Source organism: Leptonychotes weddellii, chromosome 5, assembly GCF_054177405.1.
Source record: "Leptonychotes weddellii isolate Sample4059 chromosome 5, ASM5417740v2, whole genome shotgun sequence".
NCBI lineage: Eukaryota > Metazoa > Chordata > Mammalia > Carnivora > Phocidae > Leptonychotes > Leptonychotes weddellii.
The window spans coordinates 71,664,669-71,684,887 of record NC_138373.1 but is presented as its reverse complement, the minus strand read 5'-3'; the positions used below and the strand labels follow the sequence as shown (position 1 = coordinate 71,684,887).

Sequence of the window (20,219 nt, the reverse complement as noted above, 5' to 3'; positions counted from 1 at the left end):
TCCTCTCTCAGGGAACACAAAGTCATTTTAATATCATCCTGAGGCAGAATTTCTCCAGAATTCTGTTCAAATGGCTTGCATCAAACAGACAAGTAAACAAACAAAACGACCCTATACCTATAAAGCATTCTGATTTCAAGTTTAAATGATTTGGGGAGTATCCATGCGACAGTGGCTGCCATTTTGTACAAATGATTGGTAGTTGACTGTCTTCCCATTGTAAAGCCAATAACTGACACAGCACTTATGTTTCAAAGTGCTTTGCACTTTGTTAGCTGGTTTGCTAACACTTTTTCATTCCTGACATTTTAGCACTGACTAGTTTTGATTAGGATTAGGTTGGCTAGGGATTATCCCTTCCCCAAGTCTATGTGTTCAAAAAAAAAAAAAAAAAGCCCCAAACAACAAAGTGATGTCCCTGACACACATATTTGAAGGGCAGCACCAAGGAACTTATATGTTCTCAGTCATGGCTTAAAAGCACAGCTCCTTACTATAATTTATAAAGACCAACAGTTTCCTGTGTGAATCTGTTTTCTAAGAGGGGACTCTCCTCTCTGAAAATAGTGACTCCTCCTCAACGATACAGCGGACACTTGTTGGACCCAGAAGACTTAGAATAAACCTTGCTCTCCGGTTACCCATAGGAACGTGCCCAAGTGAAACCAGCACGGCTGAACTTACTATTAAGATGTTACTATGTAATATTGTCATTGTGAATGAGTCACTGCTGTTGACACTTGCCAATGGAGAGCTTAGCAGCGAGTCAGTGGAGGAATGAGGATATACTCTCAGAGACCTAGAGTTTCCATTCTCTCACACAGAAGGCCTTTCCTTGCTGTGGGCTTAATAGCTTATTAAAAACAAGCCTGAAGGCCGGGACTTGAAAGACGGTGACAGCCCTCAGGAAAACCCTTCATCTTCTTAATGAAGGGGAGCTGGACCCAGGCATCCCTTGACTTCTGGCTTTCATCTAAGCACTTGCTTTAGCACACAGGGTACCAGTCGGCTGACCCTGGCAATGTCCTCCCACTTGTCAGCCATGCTCTGTAGTGCCCTCTGCTGTCTCTTTCCGGAGGAAACACAGCGGCGGTTTTCAGAGTAGGACCCCCTGCCTCCCCATGACCGTGTGTGTCTCCAGCAGCTCTGTGAGAACAGCCAATGCTTCATTTTCGTGAAATCTTGAGTTCTCCACCCTGTTCTCCCAAACAATGAACTTCACCATCTATCCATTCCCCTGGGGAAATATTACACACCAGAGTGATGAGTTCATTCATTTTCCTACCAATATGTAGTGTGGAGGGACAGTAGGGAAGCCGATTAGGGCTGGTTGTTCTTTGGTTCTTATTTGCAAGCACTCATATGAGCCTGAATTTATTGGATCTAGCTAATCACCTAAAGAGTGAATGGAATTTCAACTATATTCATTAGTCCACTAAATAGAAATATACTGAGAATAGGTTAGAATATAGCTAACGGTTTTTTGACTCTATAAGTATCATAGAACCTAGACTTTGGAAGAATTTACTTTATTCTTCCATTCCCCCTAATCCCATTTCATGGTTTAGATCATTATTATTAGGCTGAGGTTATTAATTCCCATTCTACAAATGGTCATGCAGCTGATGCACTTAGAAAGGGGCTTCCAACCCAGCTCTGACTCCATTCTTCTCCACATGGCTTCTCCTTGAGAAGTAAGAGCTTGTGTTGATCCAATCACACTCTTGTATTTGCCTCTCCTTGTGACCAGGTCTCACATGTTTGTGAGGCAGCCAGTAGGCTTTAATGAGACAGCCTGAGCTTGCATGAAGATGGTGAAACCTAACTTCAGACAAGTGACGGATTCATAGTTGGTGGTACTCCCCACCAACCTCTTAGACTCCGTGCATTTTGAAGGGACTTTATAAAGCATCATGCAGTGTACAACATCTCTGGCAGATGCTCACTGATTTTCTCTTAGGACACTCCTAGTGATAGGATCTGTACCTCAGCAGTGGCCCACCCACTTCTTTGACAAAATATAGGAGTAATGCTCTCATGGTAAAGAATTCAACGTCTTTAACACACCCCACTTTTGGAGTTGATCAGCTCCGCCATGGATTTGGAAGTGGGGGATGTTTTTAGGGTGATTTGCTTGGGGTGGATCCTGCTCGAGCTCCACTTGACCCAGCAGTCTCTCTCTACTGCAGCAAAGAGATGTGTGACCAGCAGAATGCCTTCACCATGTGTCCCCTGTGCGACAAGTCCTGTGATTACTGGAACCTCAGCTCAGCCTGTGGTACGGCAAAGGCAAGCCACCTGTTTGACAACCCTGCCACCGTCTTCTTCTCCATCTTCATGGCTCTATGGGGTAAGCGGTTATCATGACCCTTGCTTATTTTGGTGATACCTTTAAATGGGTACAGTGACCATGCTCTAAAGTCCATATCCTTTGATTTATGCCCTTTAGTATTTAGTCCTCATACCTCAAGAAGTATTTTAGGGACAATAGCTTTTTCTCTTTTACTTCTATGTGTGAATAGAACGAGGAATATCCTCCTTGGCTTTATATATTTTTTAAAAACATAGAGGATATTAATCTTGTACTAATCTCATGTATGCTTTATTCAGAATTTGAACCAATGCAAATCCCTAGCACACCCATAAGGCACTCCAGGTATATCTGCTAAGATGTGTAAAGTCACAGATAGTCACTATAACACTCAGAGTGGTGGGGTGACTGCTATGGCCACAGAGTTCGCTGGTGGTGAAGGTGGGCCCAAATCTGATCTCCTGACTCCAGGTTCTGTGCAATTTCCGGGACACCATGAGTGCAGACGGTGGAGATTTTACTTAATGCCACAGTAGTGTTTTCAGTATTTCCACCAAAGGGATTTGTGAAGGAGAGAACAGATAGTTCCTTCATTTTCCTTCTTCTCCCTTTACCCCCAGAGTATTAGGGTAATAAACTTTCTCTGGCCATAGTCATCTGACCATAAACACACACACACACACACTCTCTCTCTTTCTATTCACAAACTGGAATGGAATAACCTAGAATAATAACCCCTGTGGTAACTGGACATTTCCAAGGAGACACACCCACATGTATCATACAAGGAACAAAGTCTACATGTTTCAGCCCATCTTGAGTAGCCACCTGACTTTCACTTTTTACTCATCATTGGATATGCAGGCCCTTAGTTTCCCCATTGGATCACAGAACAGCAGGGCCGTGATCCCGCTGCAGAGGATGCTTGATTATCACTGACTCCATGGGGCCGGGAGGACATGCCAGGATGAGACCGTGAGTCACACATTCCTGAAAGTGTGAAGAAGAGAGAGGGAGAGGGAGAGGTCTGTTCTCAGTAGTGCTGGGAGTACTAATACAAGCTTTCTCTGTTCCCAGAAGGGACCTCTCCTTGGGTGGAGATAGAACCAGACTGGAAAGACTGCCATATTACTAGGCCACCAAGGAACATTTCCAGGGGACACTCTCTTCTCTGTTCCCTAGGGGGATAGCCACTGCCCAGGGACACATGGAAGTAGTCAGCCCACAGAAATAGGGGCAGGGAGTAGGAGGAGGTGGCACTGGTCACCATAGGGCCCTGGAATTGTTCACAGGAGGGCTTCAGTAGAACCAGCTGAAGCTGAAGCTTGTTGCCTGGGAGTCTTAGGCAGCAGCTCTGTGTCTCCTTGTCAAGCAGGGCATCTCATGATTACCCTCAAATCCACTGGAACTGATTTGAATCCAGAATACATATTCAGTGTTTGATATATTGCAATCCTAATTCCCATTCATTTGTCTGAAGAGATTCCCATGACTGAGTAGCTAAGCTTAATAACGCTGGGTCCATGATCCCTTATGGACTTTCCTGGGGTGTGTAATTCCTTGTTGTAGAGAAACTTGATTTTCAGTTGTACTTGACCACTCTCAAGCCCCAACAACTACCTCTTCTCTTTCCTCAATAGCTGTAATTAACAGATGCCTCCTGCCCCCTGGGATCTGCGATAATTTACTGCCCCCACCCCTGCCCCTCTCACTCCCCCTCATGGGGTAGCTCAGGAAAAGCATGAAGGGTGGGATGTGTCAGAGCTTCCTGGCATAGCGTGGGGTTCAGTTGTGTTTTTTAACAGCCTGGCCATGTTTTATGTGATTGTGTATTTGGTTGCAGTAGCCAAGAGCTGCTGGGCATGGTTGCCTGCAAATTACGATTAAAAATAATAGTGCTGCCTCTCATTACCATGATTATTATGATCAGTGGTGCTGTGCTGGGTGGGCCTGGGCTGGGGCCCAGTCTGCCAGGAGGAAGGCTGGGAGAAGTGGTTCTTCGCAGAGAGACTACCTGTCAGTTGCGCAGGAGTGGGGGTACATGGAGGGTGGTAGTCAGCAGGGCCTGGGTCTGTGGAGTCTTCAGGCCTAGGTCCTCTGTGGTTCCACTTCAGACTCCAGGGAACTTTGGAAAGCGAGTGAAGCCTTATTGAAAAGGGAAGTAAAGGGCCAGGGTTTCTGAACTCCGTTCTGAATAGAAGTTAAGGGCATTGACTTAGGGGCCAGGCAGTCCTAGATGCGTGTCTCAGTCCTGCTCCTTACCAGCTGGGGATCCATGGCAAGAAGACAGTGTGGATCTAGCTCCGTGTCACAAAAGTCAGCACTCTTAACCAAGATGCCATGTACCTGGGGCAAAGTTCTTAACCTTTGGGCATCATCGTGCTCATCTGTGAGATGGGTGAAGGAATACCCACCCCCATGGTGCTCTTGGGACAAGTGAATGAGATATGGGTGCAGAGCACTTAGCATGGTGCCTGGCAGAGAATATACACCAGGAGCTGTGGGCTGCTCTTCCTCATTATGATGGGCCTCCTTTGTCCTCATGAATCCTCTGCAGTGACTTCTCTGCCCCTCTCATCTGTTCCCATGCTCTGACTTCTCTTCTTCATAGAGATTGCAGTCAGGAAGCACTGCGGATCGTGCTGTATGCAGAGCCCTCCTCAGGTGCTGAGAAGAGCATAGGAAAAGGAGGGACACCCTCCTCCCACCTTATTCCCAGAGCATCCCCAGGCCAGTGCCAGTGTTGGGAGGTCAGGATGCACTTAAATGAAAAAGCCGCAAATCCAAGGGAGAAACCCTGCGAATCTGTGCACTGTAACATAGCGCCAAGTAAAACAAATGGAGCTTTTAGCAAATGCACATTCAGCCGGTCTGTAGGTGTTTATTCTGCTTAGTTCTGTGCTGTGCCCGAGGCAAACAGGCAGCTAAGAGCTGAGGAAGTTTACAGTCCCGTTATAGAAACACTGTAGACCTGAGTCGCAGCCAACGGGGCAGTGCGGCATGTGGTGAAGGGTGCCCAGGCTTTTCCTGTGGGTGGTGTCCTGGGGGTGGCCTCAGGGAGTGTCACTTCCCTTCTTTTCCAGGGCACCAGACCCTAAGGACAGTTGGAGCATGGAGGAGAGGGCGGCCCCAGCAGAGTGGGTCAGGAAAGGATGAGGGTAGCCTGTGGAGGGTAGCATAGGGGCACAGGACAGTTTGCGTGAGTTGGGGATGAGGAGGGCAGCGAGGAGGTGACCTTAGCAGCAATGCAGGTGTGAGGTTGTATGTTGACAGACTGAGGGAATGGATTTAGACAGATGGGTCGGGCCACATACACAAGGTCCCCCCATCCAGAGAGAAGAACTTACACAATAAGGAGCCATTGAAAGTCTAGATGGGGGAGTGTTGGCATCCTCCCCCTCCCCACCCCTTCTTCACTGCCCAAATGCCATTGTTCTTCAAGACTCAGCTCAGATGGCTTCTCTGGCAGCCAGCACACTCCCTCTGCTGCATGCCCACAGCTCCTTACGGTGTCATTCTTAAGGCCCTGAGCACTTCATGCCTTGTATTGTAGCTATTTACAGTCTTTCCCTATAGACTGTTGACAGTTTGAGAGCAAAATCCACATTAGATTCACCTAATCTCTCTGATGATCTCTAGAACGGTGTTTTGCGTATTACAGATACCTTAGTTGGGCCCAGTTCTTTTTGCAGGATTGGAAGTTTATTCCAGCTTGCTCAAAGAACAAGAGAGGTGTTATAAGAAAACCAGAAGCAAGCTCCTGGATGCAGGTAATGAAAGGGAGCCAGGCCTCTGGGGGACTGGAGCTAGAGGAGCTCTCTGAAATCCTGGCCCTTTCTCCTTTCAGGTGCTGCATGGTTCATCCCAATTCTGCTTCTCTTTGTATCTCTTAGTTCCAGTTTTCAAAAGAGAGGACTGTATGGTCCATCAGCAGGCTCTGGATGAGGTGTTCAGTCCTGGTGTAATGAGCCTCTGCTGTCGAGTGGAGGGTGCTGGTTCTCCTTGGAACATGTTGGGCGGCCCTTCAAGGGGCTGAGGGTGGAGCAGGCAGACTGACTGGCATGTGGGTATGGGAGGCACTCAGCAGCTACTTGCTAGACAAATGGAAGCCTGGGTGAATGCCCCTAGGGGGGAATACTCTGTCGGCCACATGCCACTGGGCTTGGAAGGCTGAGACACTGAAGTCAGGTGGTACATAACCTCAGGACAGGATAGCTGGGGCCCAGAGAAGGGATGTGGTACTGGAGACAGAAAGAAAGATGGGAGGGCGCCTGGGTGGCTCAGTCGTTAGGCGTCTGCCTTCAGCTCAGGTCATGATCCCAGGGTCCTGGGATCGAGTCCCACATCGTGCTCCCTGCTTGGCGGGAAGCCTGCTTCTCCCTCTCCCATTCTCCCTGCTTGTGTTCCCTCTCTCACTGTTAAAAAATAAACAAAAAATCTTTAAAAAAAAAAAAAAGAAAGAAAGATGGGAGAAAATGAGTGAGAACTCTGAGGAAGGTGCAGGAAGAAAGAATGTATGTGTAGGGAAGATGAGCTTTGTCAAAAAAGACTATAGACCCTTCCATACTTGTTTTCTTCATCTTTCCATCCTTCCTTCATTTCTTGAGATCACTGTTTGCCCTCTTCTCAAAACCTAGAAATGGGGAGGGGCACATGCATCTGTGTGTGCTGGTGTGTCTCCTTTACGTGTATCTATTGGGCTCTTAAAGGATGTGCAATAGTTTGAGCAGTTCCAGCTAGAAGTAGGAGGAAGGGAATAAATGCTTTAAAGAAAGTCCCTAAATTTGAAATCTCAGGTTTATCCTCCACCTCCACTGGTGAACCCAAAGGGTACTCAAAATCCACTCTTTAATAGAATTTTTTCTTTCTCTTTAAGCTACCATGTTTCTTGAAAACTGGAAGAGATTACAGATGCGGCTGGGCTACTTCTGGGACCTGACTGGTATAGAAGAGGAAGAAGTGAGTTCCCTTGCATACTTCTCTGGGTCCTTGCTTGGTTTCACCCTGCAAATAGATCTTCATGAGTGAGATGACCACTTACATTTGCTGTCACATCAGGCAGTCCCTGGCTTCATGGTCTTAATCATGGTTGATATGCACTCTTATCTTGAGACATTGGACCTGATGGGCAGTCAGATGTCCTAGGGACCCTCTCTGGAAAAAGAGATGGCACAAGAGAAAAGCCTTTGTGGTACCTCCCATTTCATGGGTACATGAAGCCAGAGAGTAGAACTCATTCTCATGTAACCCAGAGCATGCATCTGTCAGAATGCCTCTGTAAGCCTGCTGAAGGTGAAGGGAGAGGTATGGGTGCCAGATGCTGATTGCCTTTGATGCGTGTGGAGGAAAAAAGAACCACTGAACTATTACAGTGTAAGCCAGTATAGCATGGGTGAAACTAGAGGATGAGCTAAGGGCAAAGGGTAGGTTCTTCTAGAAGGTTCTTCTCTAGTTTTATGGACAGATGATATTTGAAGGTTGAAAACAAATCAGCCTTCCCTCTGGGCTCTTATGAGAACTAGGGCCCCAGTCCTGATGTTGGTGAGCTGGCAATGAGTAGTGAGTGCATGGTTGCTCACAGTTCTTATCTATTCCCACTCGCCACCACTGACTGAACAGTAGATGTGAATATTGGATAGGGGCTCCTGGTGGTGTGGACACTGTCGATGAGGTGCTGGGGACAGTGTCTAGAAAGACCAGGAGGTGCTTGCATTTGCCTGAGGACTCACTTGCAAAGGCTGGCCACAAGCATAGTGGCGGCTACATGGAAAGCACGCCTTTTCTGGATTCTCCCACAGTAACTGATGTGCTTCGCCTTAGCCTGGGGATTGCTGGCTTTGTGGCCCTGATGTTTTATGACCAAACAAGGAAATCCCCAATTTAGGCTTGTTCTCAAGCCTGTGTGGCTCCACATGTCTGTCTTATGGTGTCATTTCTTCTCCTTGATGCTCTAATTGAGCAGGGGGGCATTCCATCCCCAAGCATTGAGTGCGTGTGCTCATTGTGTTCTAGGCCTGTGCATTAAATGTATGCCTGGAGACTAACGGTATCATGGGTTCTGTGGCAGATCAGAGAATGTCCACATGGATTCTACCTTCAGGGGGGATACAAATTAAGAGGATAAGCATAATAATGAAGGCAATTGCATTTCTTGGGAATTAATGGCCAAATGAGTGCTTCCAATAGAAAGTGCTATAGAAGTGGGACTGTAGGGGTGATCTGGTTGGGACATCCTTGTCCTATGGGTTCCATTTGCTTCAGCAAAGAGAGAGAGAGAGAGAAGAGAGTTGTGGCTGGGTGTGGAGAAGCAGGAGCCCTTGCTCTCCTAATGCAGGGCCTAGCATGTCTCCCAAGAAGAGAAGAAGACACATCCTGGCATCCAAGCCTGCATGGGGCCAGAGATGAGCTAAGTGTATCTGCTAAGGAGAGCTGAGGAAGCCAGCAAGTCTCTGCTGGAGAGGAGGTGTAAACACAGTCACACAGAGAAAGCGATCGGTTATGACTTGAGGCCCTCAAGAATCTCAGTCACAGGCCCCTGGCAGGGCTGGCAGGATAACCCATTTTGTTTCTATAGCCAGGTTTCCTGTTTTCTGATTAACCCAGAGATCAGTGGTAAGTTCACGGGTAGTACATGATTTCAGGAACTCGTGTGCAGGCTGGGAGTGGTCTGGCCAAGACTGGTTTACCTGTGCCACAAGGAGAGGTTCCTTATGGGCTCTGGTCACTCCTGATGGGTCAGGTGACTGCAAGGCAGCTTGCTTCTACAGCATGGTTGGTGTGCCCTGGGTCAGGCATGGTTGAGACGAAGGGAGGACAGCCTTGTCTTTTCCTTTAATATACTTATATTTCGAACCAGGATATTAAATGCACTTTAAATTCAGTTCAGTCTGAAGAGTCTCTGAGCATCTCCAAAGGATTCCATTCGGCTAGGGTCCTTTCTGGTCTCTAAATATTTAGAATATGATGGTGAATATGTGAGAGAAATTTCTTCTGGCTAAAGTAGCCAGGAAGGGTTGAACGAGTGGGGTGCCTCAAGTTCAGGTTGTAAGCCAGGGAGAAGTGGTAGGACACTGGAGACGGTTTTCTTTCAGGGTAGGGAAGGACATGCACAACCAAATCCAAGCTCCACTTCCTGGGTCCGTGTGGCCCCTGCCTAAGGGGGCCTTCGTGTGGAACCAGGAGGGCCATCTCAAGGGACTTACTAAACGACTCTTTGGATCCTGTTCTTGCTGAAGGGATGCCTGCCAGACCTCCAGAGTCTTTTGCTCTGAAGTGGGACAATCTTCAGCTCAGTGGGCCTCACTTGCCTGATTAGCTTCTGTCAGTCAGGCCCCAGGTGTTCCTCCTAGAGGGTGCCCTTGTCTGAACATAGATGTCCTCCCCTCCATTTCTCTCCCATCTCTTGTCTTTCATATCAAGCTTTAGGTGTCCTACATAGCTTTCTATCACACAGGAAGCAAAATCCTCTACCTCCCTTTCTGACAGTACATGTCATTCTCCTCCTTGCTCAGAACTTCCAGCCACATAGACCTTCAGTCTCTCCCCAGCTCATTCTAGTCTTTGCACCGGCTGTTCCCTCTGCTTAGAATGTTCCAATCTCCACATGGCCTATCCCTTCTTGGCTTTTCCATCCCAGCCAAAACATTACCCTCCTCAGACAGGCCTTCCCTGAATCCCCATTTGGAAGCAGCCATCCTGTTTTATTTCTTCTGTTGTTCTTATCCCTAGCTGCTGGTTTCTTACTTCTCCCTGGCTTACAACCTGAACTTGAGGCACCCCACTCGTTCAACCCTTCCTGGCTACTTTAGCCAGAAGAAATTTCTCTCACATATTCACCATCATATTCTAAATATTTAGAGACCAGAAAGCACCCTAGCCGAATGGACTCCTTTGGAGATGCTCAGAGACTCTTCAGATTGAACTGAATTTAAAGTGCTGCATTTACTATCCTAGTTCGAAATATAAGTAATATATAAGAAAATATAATATCCTAGTTCGAAATATCACCTGACTCTCAGGTGATACATTGTGTGGGCTTTTCCAAGTTTCTTTCTTTTTTTTTTTTTAAAGATTTTATTTATTTATTTGAGAGAGAGAATGAGAGCACGAGAGGGAAGAGGGTCAGAGGGAGAAGCAGACCCCCCCACTGAGCAGGGAGCCCGATGTGGGACTCGATCCCGGGACTCCAGGATCATGACCTGAGCTGAAGGCAGTCGCTCAACCAACTGAGCCACCCAGGCGCCCTCCAAGTTTCTTACTTGTGTGTTTGTTTGCTTATTGTCACCTTCCTCCACTTAAAGATAAGCTCAAGCTCCACTGTGGCCTCAGAGCCTGGAAAAAAGTGTAGAGCGCAGTAGGAGCTTGAAAACTCTTCGATGAAGACATTTGTTGAATGAATCTCTGGGTTTACCTCTTTAGATCAGAGAAGGCTGGTCCTGAGCTGGCCTGGGGACTTCCTTCAGCCGGCTCCTGAGGAGACCAACCAGGTAGAAGTAGCTTTGGGAAGTATTTCCCAGAGTCTAGATGGGAGGGGATATGTATTTGTGATTATTTTGCATCAGACCACCAATCCAGAGAGGCTGTGTATGAGAAACATCAGGAATAAGGAGGACCTGCCCAAGGCTGGGTACACTGGAGCAGCCCACACAGGGGCTGGATTCTGCTCTGGCCAGGAGCTCAGTTGTCCAGCTCCCTGCCTTTGAGGAATTCTGTAACCTCACCCGACCTTCTTGGCCACAAACAGATAGATCCTTGTCTGACCTGCTTCAGCTGGAATGCAGAACAGCCTAAGACTCTGGTTTGAGAGTCTTGGACTTCTGTTTATGTGGCAAGAATGCTCAACTTGTTCTAAACAGGTGAGGGGTTCTGAATGGTGGCCCAGCGTGGGGTGAGGTGGGCCAGCCACAACTAGAGGGATGCGAGGACACATCTCTGTGTGATGTCATGGCATGTCTTTGGAAAGTCAGAGGCAGGTCAAGAGCAGCCTCCTAGTCAGTAGGGAGAGTTCCTCAGCCCTTTTGCAGGGTATGAAAGGTAGAAACAACTTTAGCCTGAGGGGGTTTAGAATCCACATTATGGTACTCACCAAAAAGATACTGCTATATTTTTTTAATGAAAATCTTGCATGGAAATAATATAAATGAAAAGTGATCGGATTTCAGGGGCCATGGAGGACAACTTCAAACCAAATTTCTCAAAGTATTCCTATAGGATGTTCATTGTTGGAGGCAAAAGGATTTTTGCAAGAAATAGTGGGTTTAAAAACATTAAGCAAGTGTCTTCAAAGTAGAACTTTTCAGAGCTTCTAATATGCTCATTGTGACTCTCAGGTGATACATTGTGTGGGCTTTTCCAATCTCTTAACCACTGGTATCCTTTTTTACCTACAACTCTTTTAGTACACACATTAGGAAATGATGTGTTGGAGAATGCATGAAGGTGAGAGACAAAATCAATGAACTTCACAAGCATTTAGAGATTTCTGGGTACTACATGGTGCTAATTAAGATAGATTAGGTTGCAGATCCTCATATTGATATAAAAAGACTCACATGCAAAACAGCTAGGAAATAATAAAAGAAAAATACATAATTAAGAACTGCATGTGCTATAAGCTATAAAATTCTAGGCTACTCGAGAGGGAGGAGACTCCACCAGGTATGCCATAGCAGGAAGTCGTGGAAGGGATGGGGCTGATGCATCTTTGGAGATTGGCAGTGATGGGATGACTTAAAACCCTTGAATAGCATCACCTCCTGTTCTATTGGTTATGTTTATAAGCCACATGCATGGTTTTTCCTCTCCAATATCATGACATGTACTGGGAAAGCCAAAGACTGGTCAAGAGCCTAGCTTATTGGCTTTTGGAAACTCTGATGTGTGAGCAGTGGTAAAGAAATGTGTGTTCTCTGAGTCAACTGTGAGCCAGCACCTGAATCCTTGCCTAGGAGTTATCAATAAATGCTACAGGAACATGAAATCCTCACACCTGTAGGTATTCGTCCTTGGATGCTGCAGGGAAAACCTGCCAATGAGACCAAGTGTACACTGTTAAATTCTCTTTGAAGTAAGTCATGCATTTTCCTGCTTCAGCATCTGCATTGATTTGACCGTAGTCCTCTTGATTAGTTAGGTGCTCTTTCCCGTGCCTGGTGACTCACTATTCACGTTTGTATTGCTGAATGGCTCAGTAATATCTCTTGAGTATTGGTGTACTTGCCAATGAGTTACTCACCTAGGCTGTACAGGAAACAGGTTCAGGCAAGTGAGTTTTAAGATTCCCTGTGGCTATCTTTAACTTTGATGTTTACTGGTTGCCATTTTAGCTTTCAGAATAATGGAGCAGGAAGAAGTTTTGTCGTTGCCCTAACTCCCAGCTGTGGGGCACATCTGTTTCTCTAGCTGGGATTTGGCTCATTGAAACTTACAGTTTGAGGTATGAGGATAGTTAGGATGACCAGACGCTTCTGTTTGTATCAGTTGCCCAGTTAACGTTTCCTCTCTCCTTTCTCAACACCGGTCCCATCCCCAGGAACGTGCACAGGTTTGGTTTTCAGTGTGGTAACAACTGTTGTGTGTCCCCTCTCTCTCCTGCACACTGTGTTTCTGGTCTAGACTCCTTGTGATCGTGTGTGGTGTAACAGTTCATGTCTAATAGCATTTGATCCTAAGTCCTGACTATTGTACTTGTGGTGTCTGGTTATAACCCATAGGCCAGGGTCACTCTTCTGCCTGTTTACTAACTATGCATTGACTCTTGGGTTTTAGGAACACTCCCGGCCTGAGTATGAAACCAAAGTTCGAGAGAAAATGTTGAAGGCAAGTGGCAAGTCGGTTGTCCAGAAATTGGGTACCAATATGACAGAGAATGAAGAAGAGGTAAGATGCGGGCACTTGCTGCTCACTGTCTCCTTTATTTCTTAAGATCCTGTTGTCATCTCATTTGGAGTGCCTTCATGGACAGAGACTAGACTGGGAGATGGGGTTGATGGGAATGGGACAGGAGGGAATGATTCATGACACTTCCTGTTGACCTGCACTCAGAGTTTATGGGGAGCAGGGTTTTGCCGTAACTTGATTTATCTCTCTTTCCTGGGTGGCAGTGTCTGGACAAAATGGGAGAGCAGGTTGGAGAAGAAAGAAAGAAACAGTTTCTGGGCCAGTTCCTCCAGACTCCATCACCTAAATATCTAATAACGATACTATACCAACTAGCACAAGGGCAGATAACCTTTGTCGAATGCTTGCTCCAGGCTAGATGCTGTTTTCAGTGCATTATATTATTTTATTCTCACAATAAATTTAGGAGGCTGGCACTCTTGTTAGGTAAATGAAAACTAATGAAAAAAGTTATGTTCATAGCTTAAGTCAGTTGCCAGAGGTCACCCAGCCCGTAAATGGTGAGTGGATCTGGGATTGCAACCCCAGTCCATCTCTGACAGTCAGTGCATCTAACCAATATGCGATACTGCCCTTCCAGTGCAAAGAAGGAGTCCAAGCAAGAAATGGATCTTCAGGCTGGCAGAGGCAAATTCATGCCTATGCTCACTTGAGCTACTCATAGAATGTTCCTTATATTTCATTTTATCTGGGTGGGCCTTCACAAGTAGGAATGTGATGGTGAGCATGTCTTCTAAGTCCTATTTCTGAGTTTTAGGGTGGCATTCAGACATTAAAACAGAGCTTCAGAATCTGTGCTGTGATCTGTAAATACTCATAACGTGCGTGAGCCGGGGGTACGGAGTGGGGGGCTCCTCTTTGGCACCGCCTGTCTCCTCTGAGCGCCACCCGGCTTTGAAACCAAGTGTGTGTGTGTGTGTGTGTGTGTGTGTGTTTATGTCTTTCCTAATCTGGCTCCTGAAAAAAAATCAACAAGATTGGAAATCTGTTGTTTTTGCATGTGTCTTTTCTCCATCTTGGATTTGAATTCAAATTTCATTTAATTTTACATTCTTAAAGTTGGAACCATTCATGTTAACATGCAAATTTATTCAAGCACCAAAACAGAAGAATGTGGTGTTTTTGAGCCCAGAACATTGGCTTTTTTTCTTCTTTCTCTCTCTCTCTCTTTTTTTTTCTCTTAAAGAAAACAGGACTTAAACAGAAGAGAAGGAGGGTGGCCCTCTGAGTTTTTTTTTTTTTTTTTTCTAGACGAAAAGTAAGTCCAAGACCACCAATTATTCGGGGAAATAATGAATTCATTCTTAGGAAAGCCTAATCATCACCACCACCCTCATTAGAAAGCAAGCATTCTGTGTTCTGTCAGCTTCGGCAACTCCAGGCAACCTTCTTTCTCCACCCCAGAGCAATATACAATGGATAATTTTATGGAAATCACATGTAACTTTTATTGACCACTGACTCATTTAATTTTAATTCCACAGACGGGAATGCCAAGGAGCTGGAATTGCGTACATTGAGGCTGTGGTTCTAATATAAATTTTGCTTGGATTTATATGCATGATAGGTCACATAACTTTCAGGAACCATGAATAATTGAAAAACATCTGAATGCATTATGAATGATACATATGTTTATGTTTTAGCATTCAACATCTATTTCCATTACACTGTCTAGAATCCAAAGCTCAGAGCATCTAATGTCTTATGGGCACTGGGGAGAAAATGACCTTCCCAGATGAGCAGTGCAAGATGAAAATGGCCTGGAATTTGATTGTCAACATCCTTCTTGTGTTCCCTCCATTCTGTTAATACTGTAAATATTCTGTTCTTGCTATAAATCTAGCCAAAGGTGGGAGATGATGGGAGGAGCACATGTTGCTATCTGATGGGAGGGATGCTGCTCTTGCCTCTGGGAAGAGTTGAGGTCAATGCCTATGGCATAACATGGCTCTGGGGGCACCCTCATGTGTGGGATATCTAGGAAAGGCACCTTCTGCTGGGGAATAGACAGGGACTAAGACCCAAAGTCTAGCTGGTGGTCTTGGATATATGTCTTTCATCATCTTGGCTCTGCCTTCACTGTGACTTTCATGCTGCATATCCCCACCTCTCCTGACTTTCCTTCCTTGTAGATGATTATCTACCATTTTTTGAGACCCAGATCCGTATGGGAATTTGCCAAAGATCACATAACTTGTGGGGAAGGTGGTAGTCAAACTCAGCTTCACTTGATCCCCAAGGCCCATTGCTCTTATATATTTTTTTAAGTTTGAAGGTACCGAGCCCATTTTTAAAAACAGCTCAGACCATAAAATTCACCCATTTAAAATCTACAATTCATTAGTTTTTGGTATATTCGCAGATTTATGCAGCCATTTCCATCATCTAAGTTTAAAGTATTTTTATCACTCCCAAAAGAAACCCTCTACCCAGCACTTACCAAGCTCTGGGAAACAATTATCTACTTTTCGTTTCTATGGATTTACCTATTCTGGACTTTCATGTCAGTGGAATCATACAAAATGTGGTATTTATCTTCTTTCATTTGGCAAAATATTCTCATGATTCATCCATGTTTTAGCTACATCAGTACTTAATTCTTTTTTATTGCCAAATAATGTTCCATATTGTGGATATACCTCATTTATGACTTGATGGACATCTGGATGGCTTCTACTTTTTGGCTATTATGAATAATGGTGCTATGAATATTTGTGTACAAGTTTTTGTGTGGATGTATGTTTTCATTTCTCTTGGATATATACATAAGAGTGGAATTACTGGGTCTCATGGTAGCTGCATATTTAATACTTTGAAGAACTGCCGTACTATTTCCCAAAGTAACCATGCCATTTTACATTATTATTTTTTAAAGATTTATTTATTTATTTTAGAGAGAGAGAGAGAGCGTGAGTGCATGCATGAGCGCACAGGGATGGGGGAGAAGCAGAGGGAGAGGGAGAGAGAGAATCTGAAGCAGACTCCCCACTGAGCATGGATCCTGATGTGAGGCTCGATCTCATGACCCTGAGATCATGACCTGAGCCAAAACCAAGAGTGGGATGCTCAACCAACTGAGCCACCCAGGCACCCCCCATTTTACATTCTAACCAAACAATGTATGAGGGCACCAATTTCTCCACATCTTGGCAACACTTGCTGTTATCTTTTTTATTTTATCCATCTTAGTTGTGTGAAGTGGCATTTCATTGTGGTTCTTTTTAGCATATCCCTAATGACTAATGGTGTTGAACATCTTTTCATGTGCTTATTGGTTATTTGTATGCCTTCTTTGGAAAAGTGCCTATTTAGATTCTTTGCTCATTTTTTAAATTGTTTTTTATGATTGTGTAATAAGAGTTATTTACATAATCTGAATACCTATCCCTTATATGATATGATTTACAAATATTTTCTCCCATTTATGGATTATTTTTTTCATTTTATTGATATAATTCAAAGCTCAAAAGTTTTTTGTTGTAATTCAACTTGTATGTATTTCCTTTTGTCTTGTGCTTTTGTGTCATATCTAAGAAACCATTGCCTAGTTCAGTGTCATAGAGATAGACTCCTAGGTTTTCTTCTAAGAGATTTATGGTGTTAACTCTTATATTTTAGGTGAATGATCCGTTTTGAGTTGATTTTTCTGTATGATGTAACTAAGGGGTCCAAATTCTTTTTTTTTTTTTTGCATGTAGATATTCAATTGTCCTAGGACCCTTAGTTGAAAGACTGTTTTCCCCATTGAATTATATTGACACCCTCATCAAAAATCTATTTACCATAAATGTAAGAGTTTATTTCTGGACACTCTATTCTATTCCATTAATCTATATATCTGTCCTTATACCAGTGCCACATTGTCTTAATTACTACACCTGTGTAATGAGGTTTGAAATTGGGAATGTAACTTTGACTTTGTGCTTCTTTTTCAAAATTGTTTTGACAATTCTGGGTGTCTTGCATTTCCATATGAATTTCATGACCAGCTTGTCAATTTCTGCAAAAAAACCAAGCTAGGATTTTTGATAGGGATTGAGTTGAATCTGTAGATTAATTTAGGAAGTATTTAAAGTCTTATAATCTATGAACATGGTATATCTTTTTATTTAGATCTTTTTTAGTTTCTTTCAACAGTGTTTTATATTTTCAGTGTACAAGTCTTGTACATATTTTGTTGAATTTGTTTATAAGTATTTTATTCCTTTTGATGCTATTGCAAATGTAATTGTTTTCTTAATTTCAATTTTTCATTGTTCATTGTGAGCATATAGAAATACAATTGATTTTTTTAAAAAGATTTATTTATTTATTTTAGAGAGAGAGAGAGCATGCCAGTGAGCACAGGAAGGGGCAGAAGGCAAGGGAGAGAGAAACTTCAACAGACTCTTCTTTGAGCTTGGAGCCTGACACGGGCCTCAATCCCATGACCCTGAGATCATGACCTGAGCCGAAACCAAGAGTCAGACGCTCAACCAACTGTGCCACCTATGGGCCCCTTGATTTTTTTGTATATTGATTTTGTATCCCATAGCTTTGCTGAACTCATTTTTTAATTCTAATAGTTTTTAGTGAATTCCTTAGGATTTTCTATTTATAAAATCATGTCATCTGTGAATAGAGATAGTTTTATATCTTCCTTCCCCAATCTGGATGCATTTTCTTTCTTTCTCTCCCTCTCTCTCTCCTTTTTTTCCAGCTAATTGCCCTGACTAGAATCTCTTGTACAATGTTGAATAGAAGTGATGAGAGCAGACTTTCTTGTCTTGTTCTTGATCTTAGGAGAAGAAAAAAATTAGCCTTTCACTGTTAAGTATGATGTTAGCTGTGGCCAGTTGCTTTTTTTTCTCTCTTTATAAGGCTTCCCAGAGAACAATTTACATCACATCAACATGATACTGATATGAAACATTCTGTATTGTAATGAGGTGGTAACTACATGTCCACACTGGGGAGGAACAATACAGTATGTCCCAAGGTTGGCAGGGTCATGGTACTCTCATCAGGTAGCTGAACTTTTCTCTGGGCCTCTTCTGCTTCAGGGGTCACATTAGGAGAGTGGATTATAGCCTCTGCAGTTCTGAAAGTTGGTGACTTTCTTTATTTATGTGAGAGATGATGTTGGTCATTAGCCCAGAACTTTGGGGCATAGACTGTCTCTTATTTGTCTTAGATGTTGTTAATTTGGATATTCTTACAACTATTTTTCTTATATATGCCTTTTTAAAAAGTTTTTATTTAAATTCCAGTTAGTTAATTTACAGTATAATATTAGTTTCAGGTGTACAATATAGTGATTCAACACTTCCATGCAATACCTGGTGCTCATCACAACAAGTGCACTCCTTAATCCCCATCACATACTTAACCCATCCCCCCACCCGCCTCCCCTCTGTAACCATCAGTTTGTTCTCGGTAAAGAATCTGTTTCTTGGTTTGCCTCTTCCTCTCTCTCTCTTTTTTTTTTTTTACCATTTTGCTCATTTGTTTTGTTTCTTAAATTCCACACATGAATGAAATCATATGGTATCTGTCTTTCTCTGGCTGACTTACTTCACTTAGTGTAATACTGTGTAGCTCCATCCATGTCATTGCAAATGGCAAGGCTTCATTCTTTTTGATGGCTGAGTGATATTCCATTGCATATATACACCACATCTTTATCCATTTATCAGTCGATGGACATGTGGGCTGTTTCCATAATTTGGCTATTGTAGATAATGTTGCTATAAACATCAGGATGCATGTATACCTTTGAATTAGTATTTTTGTATCCTTTGGGTAAATACCTTGTAGTGCAATTGCTGGATCATAGGGTGGTTCTATTTTTAACTTTTTGAAGAACCTCCATACTGTTTTTCAGAGTGGCTGCACCAGTTTGCATTCCCACCAACAGTGCAAAAGGGTTCCTTTTTCTCCACATCCTCACCAACACTTTTTGTTTCTTCCATTTTTTATTTTAGCCTTTCTGACAGGTATGAAGTGACATCTCATTGTAGTTTTGATTTGTATTTCCTTGATGATCAGTGATGTTAAGCATCTTTTCATGTCTGTTGGCCATTTGTATGTCTTCTTTGGAAAAATGTCTATTCATGTCTTTTGCCCATTTTTAATTGGTTTATTCATTTTGGGGATGTTGACTTTTATAAATTCTTTTTTTTTTTTTAATGATTAAAGAAGGCTTATTCCAGAAATATGAGTATGGTTTAGTATTTAAGTCCATTAATAGAATTTATCATATTAATAGATATTTTTTTTTATTATGTTATGTTAGTCACCATACAATACATCATTAGTTTTTTTTTTTTAAGTATTAATCTCTTCCTTTTTTTTTTTTTTTAAAGATTTTATTTATTTATTTGAGAGAGAAAGAATGAGAGACAGAGAGCATGAGAGGGAGGAGGGTCAGAGGGAGAAGCAGACTCCCTGCCGAGCAGGGAGCCTAATGCGGGACTCGATCCCGGGACTCCAGGATCATGACCTGAGCCGAAGGCAGTCGCTTAACCAACTGAGCCACCCAGGCGCCCCACATCATTAGTTTTTGATGTGGTGATCCATGATCCATTGTTTTCGTATAACACCCAGTGCTCCATGCAGTATGTGCCCTCCTTAATACCCATCCTCGGGCTAACCCATCCCCCCAAGGCCCTCCCCTCCAAAACCCTGTTTGTTTCTCAGAGTCCATGGTCTCTCATGGTTCATCTCTCCCTCCGAGTCCCCTCTTCATTTTTCCCTTCCTTCTCCTAATGTCCTCCATGCTATTCCTTATGTTCCACAAATAAGTGAAACCATATGATACTTGACTTTCTCTGCTTGACTTATTTCACTTAGCATAATCTCCTCCAGTCCCATCCATGTTGATGTAAAAGTTGGGTATTCATCCTTTCTGATGGCTGAGTAATATTCCATTGTATATATGGGCCACATCTTCTTTATCCATTCGTCTGTTGAAGGGCATCTCGGCTCTTTCCACAGTTTGGCTATTGCAGACATTGCTGCTATGAAC

General features: G+C 43.7%; 1 protein-coding gene across 1 annotated transcript in view; it reads left to right on the top strand.

Moving 5' to 3' along the window:
• Nucleotides 1-20,219, top strand: part of ANO2 (anoctamin 2) — a 319,849-nt gene that overhangs the window by 163,427 nt on the left and 136,203 nt on the right. Inside the window, exons 12-14 of the mRNA XM_081818921.1 lie at nt 2,190-2,350; nt 7,188-7,270; nt 13,079-13,189. Coding sequence (XP_081675047.1) covers nt 2,190-2,350; nt 7,188-7,270; nt 13,079-13,189 — 355 coding nt within the window. The remainder of the gene's footprint in view (nt 1-2,189; nt 2,351-7,187; nt 7,271-13,078; nt 13,190-20,219) is intronic.